The 15,076-nt window shown below is 35.9% G+C and overlaps 1 protein-coding gene across 50 annotated transcripts in view; it reads right to left on the bottom strand.

Annotated features, from left to right (window-relative positions):
• tou (toutatis) overlaps positions 1-15,076 on the bottom strand; it is a 185,722-nt gene that overhangs the window by 41,688 nt on the left and 128,958 nt on the right. For 23 of the 50 annotated variants that reach the window (XM_067093983.1, XM_067093989.1, XM_067093982.1 and 20 more), the window contains 11 exons: positions 14,712-14,884; positions 13,944-14,009; positions 11,636-12,514; positions 11,124-11,394; positions 10,661-10,839; positions 9,120-9,298; positions 8,729-8,893; positions 7,862-7,919; positions 7,433-7,498; positions 7,136-7,261; positions 6,431-6,475 (listed from right to left, as the gene is read on the bottom strand). In XM_067093983.1, the coding sequence (XP_066950084.1) occupies positions 6,431-6,475; positions 7,136-7,261; positions 7,433-7,498; positions 7,862-7,919; positions 8,729-8,893; positions 9,120-9,298; positions 10,661-10,839; positions 11,124-11,394; positions 11,636-12,514; positions 13,944-14,009; positions 14,712-14,884 (2,207 nt within the window). The remainder of the gene's footprint in view (positions 1-6,430; positions 6,476-7,135; positions 7,262-7,432; positions 7,499-7,861; positions 7,920-8,728; positions 8,894-9,119; positions 9,299-10,660; positions 10,840-11,123; positions 11,395-11,635; positions 12,515-13,943; positions 14,010-14,711; positions 14,885-15,076) is intronic. The other 27 variants (XM_067093996.1, XM_067093993.1, XM_067094002.1 and 24 more) reach the window with 4 other exon arrangements.

The following is a 15,076-nucleotide window of genomic DNA, read 5'->3' as shown; positions in this document are numbered from 1 at the left end:
GTTACTCTTGAGTTGTGTTACATAATTCTGTATATTCTAAAATATTTCCCTCTTTTACTTTAGTATATTGGAAAAATCCTCAACATAAAACATTTTACTAGCATTTGGATGGATAACCACCGAGTTACGAAGACCATGGAGAACAAAATAAGACCATTCTTTAATGACAAGCTGCATTCTGAGATACAGTATAAAGGTTTCAGATGTGCAAAAGTCTGTATTAAGAGTGGCTTTAGAAAACTGTGGCTTAAATCTTACTTTCCTTCCAAAAGCAATGGGGTACTCAAAAGAAAGCCTGCTCTACAATCCTACACTCGAGAAGTGAGGGGGAATGTCTTCTGTCTAGTTTCATCGGTTACTCTACAGCACATATCAACTGACAGTTCTAAAAATGACCTGCATCAGCACCATAGAGAAAAAAAAATACCTTGAGAATAAAAACAAGGATGGAATGACCATTCTGATAACTTCAATGTCTGGAATCGAGATTCTCCCTGCCATTACTATTATCCCTTTGACTGAAATTATTCTGATTAAAAGAGTAACACATACTGAGCAGGCTGGGTAAATTACATCCAAAAGAATTTAAGGTGCAGAAGGTATAATAGGGAATGTGTGTGCCTTAGCCTGACTAAAAAAAAATTCTACGACTCAACAAAAATATCAATAAAAGATTAATAACATACTTGGATATGCCCTAACACTCAAGACAAGACCTTATCACTGAGCGGATACTGCAAGCACATAAAACACTCAAATAGTTGAAAATACCAATCAGTACAGCATATCCATCGTGAATGAATTTTGACACTAGATTATCTGCTGAAAAGCAACTAAGATCCAAATCACATAAACACTGATTGCTATAACATATTCCAGAAGCAAAATTACATACACCAACGTGTGAACAGGGAAGAATTAAAATATTACCAAAATACAAATATTAAATAAAAAAGAAATGACAACTAGAAAGGTTGATTAAAGAAACAGAAAGATGAAATAAAATTAAGTGCACCATGCACAGCCACTATACACAACAATCCCCCAATAATTAGAAACACCCATGTACCAGCCCACTCACTCACTCACTCCCTAACACACTAGCTCTCTCTCTCATACAGTCTAAATGGAGCAATGTCTATTTTTTTTTTTATTTCCTACAAGCCACCCCTTGTTACAGCGAATGGTCAGTCAATGAAAATGGCTACTACAGTGACAGTCATACGGGGTACTAACTGGGCACTGCTGTCCTAGAAATGTGAATAGTGCCTAAGAGGAGGGTTATGTAGCCTTGGGAGAGTGGGATCTTAAATGGCAAATGAGCCACTTCCTCTACAGGACAGCAGCAACTGTATATTTGAGGTTAATGCATTTAATAAGGACTGCCACCTGGATGGTAGTTAAAGGTACATCTTGGACACTGGTGCCCTAGGATGTGCCAATGGCTTGAATATAAAATACCAACTGTCCAAGGCAGAAGAGTGCCTAGTGAAGGGCTGTGATTCCCTTGGTAAAAGGAAATGACCTATGCATAACAGTCTTGGGTCATTGGCTACTAAACTTTCTTGTATTATGCTGAGAAATTAAAACAATAGCATTCTTGCAAATCTAATTGGTGTGACAATTACCTAATAGCAAGAAGCAGCTTCGTACTCTATATTTTCTTTTCGTACTCTATATTTTCATTAAAAAAAAAAAAAAAAAAAAAAAAAAAAAAAAAAATTACAGGGTCCCATTCCCTCATTCCCACTGCACTGGTCAAAAAGATTTGTTCCTAATTGGAGCAATACAGTTAAAAAATAAATGTTGCCCAGTTAAGTGGGACGAGATCAAATGAATGGGTGAAAATTGAAAGGCAGAGAGGAAAGTAGTGCATTTGGGGCCAGATGTAAGCTGCACTTTCTTGGGTGGTGTTTGGGCAGAAAAGTCTGATCTGAAGGCTCAACATTTCCTTCACGCTGTCTGTAAATCCATATTCATTTGGTTATCTGTTATTAAGAGAAGAGAAATACTTGTTACTTCTTTCAAGTATTCTTGCTGTTTCCTTTCCCCTTTGGCTAGCTATCTAGTGGAGGAACTCAGAAACTTGGCACTGTAAAGGCCTACAAATTTTTCTAAAAGTTTTTCTCTTATTTTTAGGTTGCTGATTTGAATTGCATACTAACCTATAAACCTAACCGAACTCACTCTTAGTTACTAAGTACTACCTAACCTGTCCTAGGGACTTAATCACCTGGCTTCTTCTCTCCACCTCAAATATTCACCACCATTGAAACATAATATGAACATGGGGTCTTTTCATGTTTTACCAATATAAAAATGTAAACTAAATTTCACACTATATGATACAAATTTATTTACATATAACATTTACTCAAAAAGTTACATTTTGGTAGACGCTGGGGGGAAAGGCATCGTACTATCTCAGGGATATCATAACTGTGGAGAAGCTTAATCAGGTGAGAAGACACAGGTTTTAGAATGTGGAGATTCAATGTCTCTTCCTCTAAGCGAGTGAAGGAGACATTATATGACACAACAGGAAATGACGAGAATCACCAACTGCAGGATCAGATGCATGATGTTTATGTACTCTCAAAGTCCAGCCAACTTGCACTAAAGTCTGCAGAAGGAAACATTGTTGGCCACTGCTCAATAACACTGAAAAGCAAATACTGTACTCACAGTGGCACAGCAGTGATGAGTACACCATCAACTTATATAAAAAAAAGGTGCTAAGCTACTAATGAATCCACTAACAACTATGCACTACACATCAAAGTAAAGCAGCATGAATGAGCTGGTATTTAAAAGAAAACATATGAATAGCACATTTAAATAATGGAAAACAGTAGCCATCATCCTGAGAAGCATGGCAGCACAACCAACTTCTAAGAAATCATACGAATGAATGACGCTTTCCTTCTAGACCAGCAGAGTTTGAGTTGGGTATGGGCACAAATTTTTCTCCTGGAAAGATCTTTCAAGTTTGACTGACTAGATCTGTCTGCATGGAGACATCTATTTTATGACTATAATAGGTTCAAGTGAACTTTTAGTTTCAATTAATAAACTGCATGGTTTATGTGTTATAACTGGGTCAAGTTAAAATAATGACAAAATTTTCCAGAATAATTTGTTTCTGCAACTTTGTATTTTTTGTTGGTTGAAGAGCTAACATTCACATAAAATGTGTTTGGCTGTTACTGCTGACCCACATCCTCTGCATAAAGGATTGGGTCTTTTGGGCTACTCATTAAACATTCATAGGTCAAAAAAGTCTGATCAATTCAAAGTTGAGAGAATACCTCAACAGGGTGCTTGTTTTTTTAATCCTATAACCCAACGATTGGTTCGATTCATTTGGTTGATACCGGATTCATAACTCCATAAAATCTACTTTTTGTTGGTGCTGGGTTTTAGAGAGGCAATGAATGGCAAGTGAACTAACTCATACATCAAACTGTTGAACAAAATCTTTGAGTTTTGTTGACTTTCTCTTTGCCAGATCTTAGCATTAATCTCCAGCATACATATCCAATTAGCTCACCGAGCATGCTTCATAAAATTTCTCACAATTCTGTCCACTCTCTGCATTCAGATCTTCCCAAATTATACCCTTCACCAAACAGTACTAGAATGGCAGTTAATTCTACCCTTCACCAAACAGTACTAGAGTGGCAGTTAATTCTAAGCCTTGCCTTTCCTTTCATGAGGCTCAATCATCACAGTTTTCTAGAAGTTTTGTTAAGCTGTGACCAAATTATGTAATGATCTTCCCACTCGTATAGTTGGATAACTGGAATGTCACAAGTTCAAACTAGGGAGCAAATGCTTTTTAATGAAGCAGCCTTATATGAGATCCATTGGTGTCCAGCAGCTGGGAAATAAAATGGGATCTCAAAAACCGAAGTGATCTGATAATGATATGAGGAGGGATGAGGAGCTGTTAGTCAGTGTTGGAAGCAGCAATGAAAACAGTGTTAAGGTCCAGAAAATCAGGGAAAAGGGGTGCAGAGGAAGACCTTGACCAGATGGGAAAGCAGGCAGAAAGTGCAAAAGACAGAAAAGTGGCAAAATCTCATTACCCATCAAAATTCATAATGGGAAAATCCGACATAAAAACAATGACAATGATTTCTCATCGAGTATGATTTGGGAGAGCCTAACCAAAGCTCAGCCTGAAAACATTTCAGCCATCAGATATCCTAATTCCCAAGGAGTCCATTAAAAGAAGCCATGAAAGAAACTCTAAAAAGGATACAACACCCAGGTTACAGTCCCTCCTAACCGCTGCTCATGTCAGGAGGATGATGTACCATGACTAAAGCTTGGTTGTTAGTAACCCACTCCTTTGATCTTCACTTTGAAGAAAATAATAGTAAAAGCATTACAGATTGCTGAAGGCGAATGACTTCAAGCAGGCCAGTATACCACTGTTCTTTCATGGCAACATAACCTCAGTATGAAAATTTAAGATAACTCTCTCCCTAGTGATAGTACAATGCAAGCTAGGATTACAATTTATGCACTTACTACTGGTATAACACACAAGGTAGGAGTGTTGCCTAAACCACTTTAATACGGGACAATTTTCCCTATATACCACTAGAATACCATTTTTCTGCTCTAAGTTTGTGATCTATGAGGCCATTACTTTCCAGAGGGCTATGTGTTTTAAATACATTCAGGCATCCACCTTAACCAATATCTTTCAGTTTTGAGAAAATACATTGTAGTCAATCAAAACAGTTATGCCATTATGTCTACAGCACACTACACGAGTAGCTTATCCTTCACACATACACACATCATTTTGCAACCAGATTCAAAGAGCCATCTTCTCACGGACACATGCATATTCTAGTAGTTCAGTAAAGCAAAATTCTTTGACAGTTACACACTAAACGAATCTCCGGTCATCTTACAATCAAAATAACAAAAGCACTGTTCCATTTGCAGTGAAGAAATGTTCACCTACGAGAATTCTTCCATCTATAGATAGATAGACTGTCCAGGCACCAAACACAAGGGACTTTTTTATATGAAACACAAGAAATTAATGTAATTTTTGACCACTTTTCACGACAAGGACTTAAGAGTACTATAGGCCATAAAATGCAATTCATATCTAGGACAAAGTTCTTTTTACCAATAATACAAGTACAGGTTCCAAAGACATCTAACTGAGAGAGAGAGAGAGAGGAGCTGCTTGTCTTTTATATTACTAACAGAAAATTTGTGTATACACAGTAAAAATATGACTATCTATGCATAATAAGAAGAGTAACGGCAATGAAAACTGCTATAACGCCCATATCTCTGGACTGAACTTTGCAACAGCTGACAAAGGAAACATGTCACTCTAAAGTATAACTAAATATATCCATATTACTGTATATCCTTTTTTGTCCCTGACAGTCAGAGAGATAACAAAATACTACGCCTAATACTGAGACCAGACAAACAAGTACAATATACTACCTTAATATCAAACTCATTTTGTCACACCGAAACTTGTAATGTTTTGGCAAAGAAACATTTGCAGAATATGATAATCAATAACCACTGTGGCAAAGCCAAGAAAACTTGGAATGGAAGGAAACTGGCTTGAAATGACGCTGTATACAGAAAATACATTACTGAACTTCTTAAAAAGAATGAACTGAACAGAAAAGTAACTGAACAAGAATGCAGTCAAGGAAAATAGTATAACAATAACTGGAACCACCTAGTGATTACTTTCTGCATAATAAAAAATAATTAAATTTCAATAAGCAATGAATAGCTCAAAATGAAAACTGAAGGCCAAAACATTTCTATAAAATACTTAGACTGGAGGGTAAGAACACTTAGTTGCATTAAATTACAGCAGATAACCAGGAGTTATATAACTAAGAATCCATTGTAACATTTTTGGAAGGCCATTCTAGCACACACAACTAAGAAAAATGCTGAACTCAATTTGTAATAACATTAAATGCTTCTATCAAACTGCCCAAAAGTTACGAAAAACAGATTCCGATATGAATTTTTACCTTTTAAACTTACCTCTACATTAACTAACAAACCTTAACCAGTTACGTGAGAATTTAATACTAACAGGATGATACCAAAAACACATTATTTGATGCTACCACTATACAATGAAAAATAGCCAGGACAATTTACAATTTTTAATATTCATCCAAACAGTTATGAATATCAGACTTTGAATCCTTTGTTTTTTTTTTGTATTTTATCAAAAGGGAAGAAGGGGAGGGTTAAAAATAATGGGTTTTCTTCATCTTCAACTCAACAAGGCACATTTTTCTGAGACCACATACAGAACAAAAGCATCCCCTTAATTCCTAACGCCCAAAATCCACTTGTTAATTTCTATTCAGAGACCCTAAGGGGTTTTCAATGTTGGATTCTGTGGGGAACTTACCTGTTCCTTTAACAATTTCTGCTTCTGTTTCTCCTGTTCTCTCTCCTGCAAAAAATACAAATAAAGGGCTTGTTAAACTTTATTCTGATAAGCTACCATGGGTGGCAAACCTTTCTGAAGTGAAAAACTTCACTGCATATAAAAATTTTCCTAATAATTACCTGAATTACAAACAAAATATTCTAGAGCAAAAAGCCATACAATGATGCTAATGAAGATGATAATTATAGGCTTATCACACTTAATGTTCATATCGAACAAACCATCATCTTACATGGCCTGATGCTTCATAGTGTGTTGACTTCATACCATATTCTGTGAAGGAAGAGTATCTCAGAGGAGCCTCTATTTTGTATAGTGCAAAAGCTATGGCAGTGTTGTATACTAAACCTATGGAATTTGGAACATTACATAACGTTTTTTGGCTCAGTGCTCTGCTTAAATAAAATTACTTGCACACTTGCTGGCGTCACATCCAGGTAATTGATGCTGAGAACAGAAAGATGATTTCCTTTTGTGCACAAAGTGATCTATCTCTGTAACAAGATTAACTTAAATTTTTAACTTAAACCATAAGAAGCTGGGATCACAAGGTATGCATTAAAAAGATACTGGTCGAACAAAATAACAGATTCTCAAAAGGAATATTGTAGTCCCCTTATTTGTTAGTAGGAACTTACAGAAGGAAGTTTTATAGGCACTAACCACAATCTTTTGCTGAAGTCCCCATTCCCATAATCTAATAGGGACAGATGGTGAGAAGCTGCTGGAATGCAGGATGGAAACCTTACCTAGTAGTTCTCTTCCTCTATCTAGCAGATCTGAATGTTCCTTAAAGAAATGTAGTATGGAGTCAACACACTTTGAGCTAAGGCATGTGAATTTGTAACTTGTGATATTGATAGTTGATTACGATATACAGGTTCATTAAACATTTTCACACAACGTTAAAAACATGCAAAGCTTTCCTTAACAATACAATTATTGTGACGCATCACTTACTTGTGCTTTTCTTAACTGTTCATATAATCTTTGTCTGTTCTCTTCTTCTCTCTGTTTTCTTAACTCCTGAAAAATGAGATATCACTGATTTTAAAGACAGAAATTCCAAAAATTCTGTGAACTAATATTTGCACACATCCTGTAAAATACAATCACCGTACATAATTTACAAAAGCATTTCTTCACACCTGCATAAAGAATGGCATTTACCAAAATAACAATTTACTAAATCACTTTTACCTTGAGTTCAAAATTTAAAATAATTATGTATATCCACTGTCAAGTGCAAACACTTCAATAACTGGAAATTTTACAACTCGGAATTTTCCTACTTTTGAATTCATCGAATAAATTTAACTGAACATCAAAATACCATTACTTCTGTTCTGGTTCAGATCCTTTTTAACAAAATTAAAAGCATATACAAACCTCTCTCTCTTTTCTTAGCTCTTCTTGTTTTTTTATCCTTTCCTGTTCTCTCTGTATTCTGAAAAATAAAAATGCACATAAATAACTCAGACAGGAAAATGTACTGTATATCTAATTCATTAAAAATCTTACCAGCATACACTGAATTATATAAAAACTGGCTGCTCTGATAAATTTTAAACATACCTAAATCTGAAAGTGAGAAGAAACTTAATGACTAAAAATAAGATGATACTGCAATAACCATGATTACAAAGTCATTCTGAATCAGTTTAAGATCTATGCTTTGGTAATCCTTCAAAATATTTAGGCATATAAGCAAGTATAAAGTACACTGAATGTTATGCATCTTTTTAAATATATTTCACATACAGCACTACCTTTAGAGACCTAGATTTAGTAAAGACCAAGATACATTGTGAATTTCTTTATTCTTATACAGAACCAGATACCACATTTGCCAGCATATGAGACGTGACTGAATTTTTGGTGCTGTGAAGGCAGAAAGCTCAACATCCCCACTCCTAGACAAAGTAATCATAGCAGTAACTGGGAGGTCAACCCAGAGAAAGAGAGAGGATCAAATAAAACATTGACAATTCATTTTACACACTTGAGTTCTGGTTTTGCAACCAACCATAAACCAACATGAAAATCATTATTTGCAAGTCCAGGCAGCATGCTACGGTGAGGGCCCGTTATCACTATTATTATCATCATGAAAGTAATGGAGCCTAGCACATGAGTTAGTGGCTGAAGGCTGTTACGGTATCTTCTTGCTCCTGTTATCACACAAATATAGACATCTCTTGATCCCGAAAACCTGAACAAAACCTTACAAAACAAAATTTTACTTATATTCCTAACCTTAATTTCTGTTGCTCTTCAATCTGATTTAAAAAATCCTTTCTTGCCTTTTCAGCCTCTTCTTCGGCTTCCAACCTTCGAAGAATTGCTTCCGCTTCTATTTCGAGAGCATCTCGACTTTCCCTGTCAGGCAGGCGAAAGCTGTGCTCGTTAGTATATCCAACACTGAAACACAGTTGAAAATTAACAACAAAACAAATAATAGTAATATAAAATTTAAATACTATGCATATCTGTTTTGTAGTCCACTGTGGCAACCATCAATTGGCTTTCAGGCCTCATAATTTGAAAATCCTTAAAAAAAAAAAAGACACGCAAGCCAACATGTTGCCATAATAACTTGCAAATAATAGGCGAGGATAAATCCAGTCTTATAGGCTCCATATCTTACTCATGTCTTCGCTGAGGTTTGTAACCCTTCTGCTCACGAACTTCTTGTATCTTGTCTCTAACCTCACTCTCTGCATACTTTTTCTGTGTGGTGGCATCCACATACTCCCCGATCGCAATCTTGCTAGAAAAACTGAAGTTGTCCCTGGAAACTTCTGTAATGCCGTTCTTCTCTAAGTACTGAAATTAAATTTTGAAAATATTTTGGTTGCCAATCATTCAGAAAAGGTCACAGGCTGAGAAGATATTTCAATACATACGTAAATGTGATACAAATTCAGAGGGTGCATGCAGTATGGGAACAGTGATGATGTTGATAAGAACTTCTTGAAATTATAGTTATGCCTCAAATATTTAATTTCTCTACCTACAATTTTTAGAGAAATACTTAAAAATAACACTTACGCTGTACTACTTGGAAGCTTTTATCTCAGTAACAACTCTTTCAGTTTCAGTCTTTACAGGACAGTTAAAAACTAACAACAATTTTTCTTTAAAATGCATTTTCCTGTATCCATATTTCCATAACATCTGGAATTTATGATAACAGTCGAGCATACACTTTTTTGCATTTACAATCTATATCAGGAAGTAACAAATGCCAAGGTGCAAGGCAAGAGTAACTACAAAGTAGCAAGGCAAAAACTTTTGCCCAGTGAACCAAGAATAACAGACTGTTTCTCTCAGCATGTTCCATTAGTCCTTATAGCGAGAAGTTCTTATAGCCTGACTATATTTATTTAAGTGGATTTTTAGCCCATAATGATAAAATACTGAAGTGTTACCCTGAATGGAAAAACTGACCCAAACCTAACACGGTAATCACACTATTTCCAAAAGTTCCTTGCTAAGTAAGTTGATGGTATTTGACTTGTTCAGTATAATTGTATAGCATGTAAATTTTAAATAAAATTTCAGCATCATAAGGGTAAAGTTGTATGGCACTGTGCTGTTGAGTTCTAACAAACTACTTCAGAATTTTTAAGGCAGGATATTACCTTCTAAATAAAAGAAACTGACCTCGATTCAACTTACTGAAAGGAATCACCCACCACACTTGGCATGAATGAGCTTAGTTAAGACGTCCTGTTCAACATCAGGAGTGGCTAATTAATCATTCTGTTAAATGGCTTCAAGAAAATGAGCCACATGCAGTACGCAAGCTCTTCCACCTCACAATTTACTAATGATAGTTCATTTACAGGATTATATATATTGACTACTGTATTCTTAGTATTAACTAACACAACTATAAAGTTATACTGATACTCCACTGCATTATAATCAAGCACCAAAAATTAGTCATCTTTCAAACCTTATTTTTCCTTAAAGGAAATAATTAAGAAGCAATTCTACCATGATCACCTGTAAGAGGGAGGAACATGGGAAGGATAGAGATGTGGGGGATTAAAATTCCAAAAACCTCTAGAACTGCAAGGTACTTATTAAAAGTACTTAACAACTAGGTATGCACCACTATATAAAGAAAATCCGTGGAATAAGATAACTAAGCCTGGCATAGAATAAAATATTAATACTTACCCTAATGATATCTGGGTATTGTCTGAAAGGCTTGCCACAGGGTGCATAATAAATAACCTCTCCTCGAACCCCTGACTGAGTAATAGTTCGCATAGTAGTCTCTCTCCTCCAACCGTACATTAAAGGAACACGAAGTGACACTTCGTCAGTAATCATTTTCCGTTTCTTTGTGGGTGGAGCTGCAGAAACAAAAAAAAAAATCAAACAAATGGAAAAAGGTAGAATGGTGTTTTTTCATAAAACAAAACTCCTCTTCATACAAACCCATCAGTGGCATGCTACGTTTATTACAACCTCCCTCCCAACCAAAGTCCAGTCCTCCTAGGATCTAAGTCCATCATTTTTAAAGGTAACAAACAGTTCAAGTTCAAGTTATTATCCTTAAAAATTGACAGGATCTTTATCAACGAGCCTAACCTACAATAACAATGCAAAGGGATACAAAAACAAAATGTTTACTTACAATCACTATAAATAGATGGGGAGTCTGGGGTGTCCCGCTTCAGCCATGGGGAGGGAATGTGGTTTAACGTCTCATCATCAATCGAAGAGAGGGACGTTGACTCATCATCTGAATCGGAATCACTTAATTCAGATGAATCCATACCTGCAGTTGCTGCTTTTATGGTTGTAATAAGACGCCCATCCACACTACTTGATGTGATCATGTGACGTTTTTTAACAGGCTTTTCCCCACCATTTTCATGGGCTTGACTGACTGCCAAAATGTCGACCTAGGAAAACGAAAATATAAAATAAAGTAGAATTGCTCAAAGAACCTATATAAAAAAAAGTGACAGTTAAAACCATGCCTCCAAACATATAGGTCTGCTGATTTGAAATTTACAAATAGAAACTGCATCTAGTATGCTTTTCATTTGTAGAGCTACAAAGCTTTCAAAAGATCTATCGCAAATTTTATCCAATCTATCAAGAAAATAAGGTTAATAATAACATCTGTCTAAGAATACTTACTGAATTTTCTATTTTGCTAAAATCCTTTCCCTTATCCGAATCTTCTCCTGATGAGGTTGTAGGATGGATTGTGACACTTGGTTTATTGAGTACTGATGTCATGGTTGTTTCTGGTGCTATGGATGTTATACTAACAGATGACGACAACGACAAAACTGGAGGAATAGATATTGGAAGAGAAACAGAAACTGACGAGGGAGTTAGTGTAGACGTAGATGAAACACTAGATGAAAGAGCAGATGAGAGAGTTGAGAGTGTGGTGGAAGTTGTTGCAGGTGGTGAAGGAGCTGGAGTGGAAGGCGAAGACGATGATATTGTTAAGGAAGTTGTGGTGCAGGTTGTAGAGGTTGTAGAGACTATGACAGAAGGAGGTGAAGTGGTTGACAGCGTCGTAACTACACTTGAAGATTCAGTGGTGGTAGTAGTTGTGGAGGAGGTGATAGCTGAAATCGAAACAGAGGGAATGGGTGGGGTAGACACCGCAGGAGGAGGTAAAGATGGAGACCCTATAGATGCTGTTAGAGAGGGAGGAAGGGCTGTAGACAAACCAGGAGGAAGCGTGGGTGGTAAAGACTGTGTTATTGAGGAAGGTGACGGTGAAGAGGAATTCAAGGTTGGAGACGTAGAAGTAAGTGACAGTGGGTCCCCTGTGCGCATGGAAGACACATGCAGAGGGGGAGAGGTAGTAACTGGTGTTCCAGCAATGGAGGTAGTAGGAGGCAGAGGTAGGCTTGATGGCTTGATTCCAGCAGCTCGACATTGTTCTAGTAAAGATGCTACGGTGTTCTTTTTCGGCTTGGAGACACCACGTCCAAGGTGTCTTGACCTCTCCTGGGCATCCTCCATCTGATAAATAGATTGCTTGTAAGCCTCTTCTTTCTGAAGGATAGAGGGATTTCTTAATTATGTTAACACTTTCCTACATGCTTTAGTTATAAAATGGTGAAAACACTTATTTTCTCCAACATCCACACAATATTAAAAAGCATTTTACATCCTGAAAAGTTCTATAGAAGATATATTGATGAGCAAATATCTTTTTTTTTCTTAAATGTACTGTACCCTTCTGCAACATTCTAACGTGCCCAAAAGTGCACAGAACTATAGTGTAACCTTACTAACCAACCATAAACTTGTTTGTCATTAGTGATATCATATGAACACATCTGTTGGTTACAATCAATACCTATCCATGATAAATAGTATAACAGAACAACAATCCCTTCAACAACTCACTAACAGTTTTCATGTTTCTCAACACGAGAAGTAAGAAATTATAACTTTGGGAAGTTGAATGGCACTTAGCACAGCAGTGAATTAACTTGCCATTTCTGCAACTTCAACACACGCACTATTCTCTTTATATTTTCTTCCAGAAGCACTGAATTGGGACTGTGCTAAGCATAATTCCTTTCGGTTTTGCAATTTTCATACATTAATTAATGACACTGGTGAGCATTGCTTTGCTCATATGTAGTAAGATATGACTACTTATTTAGTTAAATGACACGCTGTATACGATGCACATTTTCAAAAATTTGCCACAAAATTCCCTAGCATCTTACATGCAAAATCAAGCCCTTATGTAGACCGACTACCACTGGCTACTAGCATTCTACTCGGTACAACTACCTAATAGTACTTATCAAGATGTATAGATACATTTATGTCACTTACATGGTGAAAATGATGACTAACAATGTTTACGAATATGCAAAAATACCAGTAAAGAGATACAAGAAAGCATAAATCATCTTTTGTCCTCATTCAGATTTTCATAGCATGTATTCTTACACACAAAATTTACCGTGCAACATGCATACAAAAAGTAATGGTACAATATGGTTTATCTAAGCAACCTGTACTTTCCATAATCAATACAATTGTGTTTAGTACTGTATACACATATCTTAAAAGAGTTTCATTTCTAATAGTGAGAATATTAAACTGATATCTTTCTTAATTTTTCATGTAAATAATTTACACTGGACTGAAATAAAGCCAAATATGGTTTCTGTATTAAAGAACTCAAAGTCTAGATCTGCAGGTCAAAGATAATATAAGCTGAATCACAGAGCTTTTAAAGTAACACAATTAAGCATTTATTTCTCTTTTCAAGGAAAATTCCACATGAATAAGTAACTCTGCCTTGACACCTTATCATATCTGATCTGAAGTATCAAACCCTGAGACAACATATAAATAAAAATTTGTAAGAGTTTAAGACTTGAGTACCAGGATCTAAGACTCAAAATATAAAGAGAAATGTTATAACATGTTATCAAGAACAAGTAATACAGTTCCTTACCCTTTTCTTCTTCTCTTCTCTTTTTCCGTCAGCTGCAAGAAGTTGTCGCTGCAGTGCTTCTTGCATCTGTAACAAACATGCAACGACTGTGTCATAAAAGGCAACTGTCAAAATGTTATTAATAAGTGCACTAGATTTTTCTTTGCAAATTGATTGCCATAAACAAAACAGATAACGGATAAAACTACACGAACAAAATAAATTAAGTTTTGGACATTATACTTCTTTTATATATGTAGCAGATGCAGTTATACTACCTATTATATGTTCTGACATGTACAGTATATAAAGAATTTCTGCACCTCAGTGAAATAATTTCCTACACTTGATGGTGCACTGAAAAATGCTAGAAGTAACATCCAGCAATCAGCCTCCTGTGGTTACAGTATCTCTTCTTAATTTTAGAACATGAAATTCAAACCATACAAGAAAACGATACTCCTAGCAAGTTGGTTAATAACAGAATGAAGAAACCCCTGCATTTTTTTGGTTACTGTTTTTACATCTAAAGTATTTTCCTGATGTTCAAACAAAATGCAGAGAAAGGTCACTCAATAAGAACTCCCACAAAAATACTTTCATTGAACATCAAGAGAATTAAAACTTCTAGAATTTGTATAAAAGATTAAGTTACTAAATTTGTACAAGTGAGAGAGAACTGCATAAAGTACTTTTCGATACAAAATGTTAAAATCAAAGTCCATAAAATTTAACAATGGTCAAAATCTCAGCAGACCTTCAAAGTATAAAAGAAAATTTTTTACTTACAGAGGCTAACACATCTCTCGGCTCTCCGTGCTGGCCATACAAACTCTGCAACACTTCTAGACTAGGGGTTAAACCAGAACCAAGGCTTCCAGTGAGACCTGGAGGATAATCTACTAAGGGGGGCACTGGAAGTCGTGATTCTTTATGGTCTCTTTTATCCGAGTTTTTCAAACCTGAAATAAATCGGTGCAAGTAGTGAGAATGACACCGTGACCACAAGCTTTGGTTTATTTTACAAAATGCTGAAAACACTCAAATACCAAAACCCCATGTCCTATACCTTTCCTAGGCATGCCGCATAATCAAAACTGTTTTTTTTTTAAACCCATTGAAGACAGGTCAAAATTCTAGCTATATATGCAATT

The sequence above is a fragment of the Macrobrachium rosenbergii genome, chromosome 50 (genome assembly GCF_040412425.1).
Source record: "Macrobrachium rosenbergii isolate ZJJX-2024 chromosome 50, ASM4041242v1, whole genome shotgun sequence".
Classification (NCBI taxonomy): Eukaryota; Metazoa; Arthropoda; class Malacostraca; order Decapoda; family Palaemonidae; genus Macrobrachium; species Macrobrachium rosenbergii.
The sequence above is the reverse complement of the archived record's forward strand: the minus strand, read 5'-3'. Positions and strand labels throughout refer to the sequence as shown.